The sequence below is a fragment of the Aplysia californica genome, unplaced genomic scaffold (genome assembly GCF_000002075.1).
Source record: "Aplysia californica isolate F4 #8 unplaced genomic scaffold, AplCal3.0 scaffold00053, whole genome shotgun sequence".
NCBI classification, from domain to species: domain Eukaryota; kingdom Metazoa; phylum Mollusca; class Gastropoda; order Aplysiida; family Aplysiidae; genus Aplysia; species Aplysia californica.
Window position 1 is genome coordinate 1528754 of NW_004797323.1, and position 2003 is coordinate 1530756.

Genomic DNA, 2003 nt, shown 5'->3' on the forward strand with positions numbered 1-2003 from the left:
GAGAGAGAGAGAGAGAGAGAGAGAAAGACAGAGGGACAGAGAGATAGAGAGGGGAGGGGGGAGCACGACCACCAGTGGAAGGAGATGATATTTTTTAAAGTAATGTGACGTCATTTTCAGACCCAGATGACGCCAGAGTACGCAGATTAAATTATTTGACTTGCACATGCTCGGTTTTAAGACAAAAAATCCTCACCGAGAGCTCAATGCCAGTAGAACTTCCTTCCGCGTGCACAGGGAAGATGGGATAGCGCGTTCTGACTTGGCCTACGTTTCCACCAATAGACGGGGTGATCACACGTACACCCGAGCCTGCCACGCGGTGCACGTTTCCTTGCTTGTCGAGAACACCTACAGACCCTCTGGCTGTGTCAGCTTTGTCTGCCTCTACCTTCCCGGTCGCGTAGAACTCTTCTGGCGTCCTGGAAAACACAGGGGAGAGAAAACTCACATGGTGGACCGCGAGATTTGGGATGAGTTTTACTCTGTTTTTAACCCTCGGACCCTATTTTCTTTGTGTGTTTGAGTGAAGGGACGCACATAGGAAGATAACGGTCATTGACTGCTAGGGTAAAAAGCAATAAAGACTGACAGAAACAACCGAGGTAAAAAACAGAAATAAGACCTGCTAGTGGCGCTAGAGGATGATATTATATATTTTCTATTCTCACTCTCTTTCTTTTCCTTTCTACTGTAGAACCCGAGAATTCATTGCTCATCTTGCCCCCCCCAACATAATAAATATGTCAACACAGCTGTGAACACATTTTGGATCACCATTGCCCCTAATAGAAATGATAAGGCAAACCATTTTGCAAAACTCATACTTCATCATCATCATCATCATCATCATCATCATCATCATCATCATCATCATCATCATCATCATCATCATCATCATCAATAGCAGCAGCAGCAGCAGCAGCTTTTCTTACTCCGCACCAGAATAATGGGACACCAGCAAGAGCTCCCCATTATTTCTGTCCTGTGCTATACCCTCCACTTCTGTCAAGCTGAATCCCTCCTCCTTTAGGCTGGAATCTAAATTTCCCTTCAAGGTACATGTATTTCAAGCCTTCCCTTTTTCCTCTACCTCAGACTCGGTCGAATAGTAGAATTGAATATAGACACTGGGTACACCAGAGACCCTCCGCAACAGAAGTCTTAGTATTATCACTGATAGGGAAATCTTGACGAATTGTGAAGGGCGTGGCATAATTTTCAGTTTAAGTGTTTTCAAGTTGAACATTTTTGTCGTAATACGAGCCCTTAACATACAAATGAGAACGCAACATGCTTGTAATTTGTGCGTACGTGTGTGGTATTACCAAATAGCGTTGTTATCACTCAAGCCCCTGCATGGGACATCTCCTTCTGCAGCATGATAATCATACAAAAAGGAATATTGATAACGGATTCTCGACAGAATTAACAGCACCTTCCAAAGGCTCCCAAATGTACAAATTTAACCTGTTTCCGATTATCATCAGTAGATTCAGATAAAACGTGAAAACACTTTGTTACGGTAAGTGCCCCTGCTTTGAGAAAGGTTCAAGCAAAATTGTTTTCCATAAAGATTGCCAAGATCTGGAATGCATTACCAAGTACTTTGAGAGAGATCAAATCTTTTGATTCATTCAAATGCCAGCTGAAGTCGTTTCTGTTTTAAAAATTAATAAGATGAATATTTGGAATAATTTTCTTTTGTCAGAACACGACGTTTTATGTTACTGTTGTATGTTGTACTGTGTTGTAAAGCGCTCAGAGCCTGTGTACTTTATTCGGGGTTGAGCGCTATATAAATGTCATTTATTATTATTAAGTCCACAACTTTCATCCTGATGTGTCGTTTGTTACAGTTGGACATGTGTAGTTGTGAAAAAATTGTCAAAGATTAAGGTGACTATAATCCATGCAGCTGATATCAACCTGGACAATTTATCTTTGTCCAACGTTTTGCCTACGAAAGTAGCATGAATATGCATGTAACTTTTTTTTTTTTG

At 41.4% G+C, this 2003-nt stretch overlaps 1 protein-coding gene across 1 annotated transcript in view; it reads right to left on the bottom strand.

The window, feature by feature from the left end:
• Nucleotides 1–30: 30 nt before the first annotated feature.
• LOC101861940 overlaps nucleotides 31–2003 on the bottom strand; it is a 15056-nt gene continuing 13083 nt past the window's right edge. Inside the window, exons 9-10 of the mRNA XM_035968361.1 lie at nucleotides 1094–1148; nucleotides 31–505 (exon numbers count right to left, since the gene is read on the bottom strand). Of these exons, the coding sequence (XP_035824254.1) occupies nucleotides 152–505; nucleotides 1094–1148 (409 nt within the window). The 3' untranslated portion in view covers nucleotides 31–151. The remainder of the gene's footprint in view (nucleotides 506–1093; nucleotides 1149–2003) is intronic.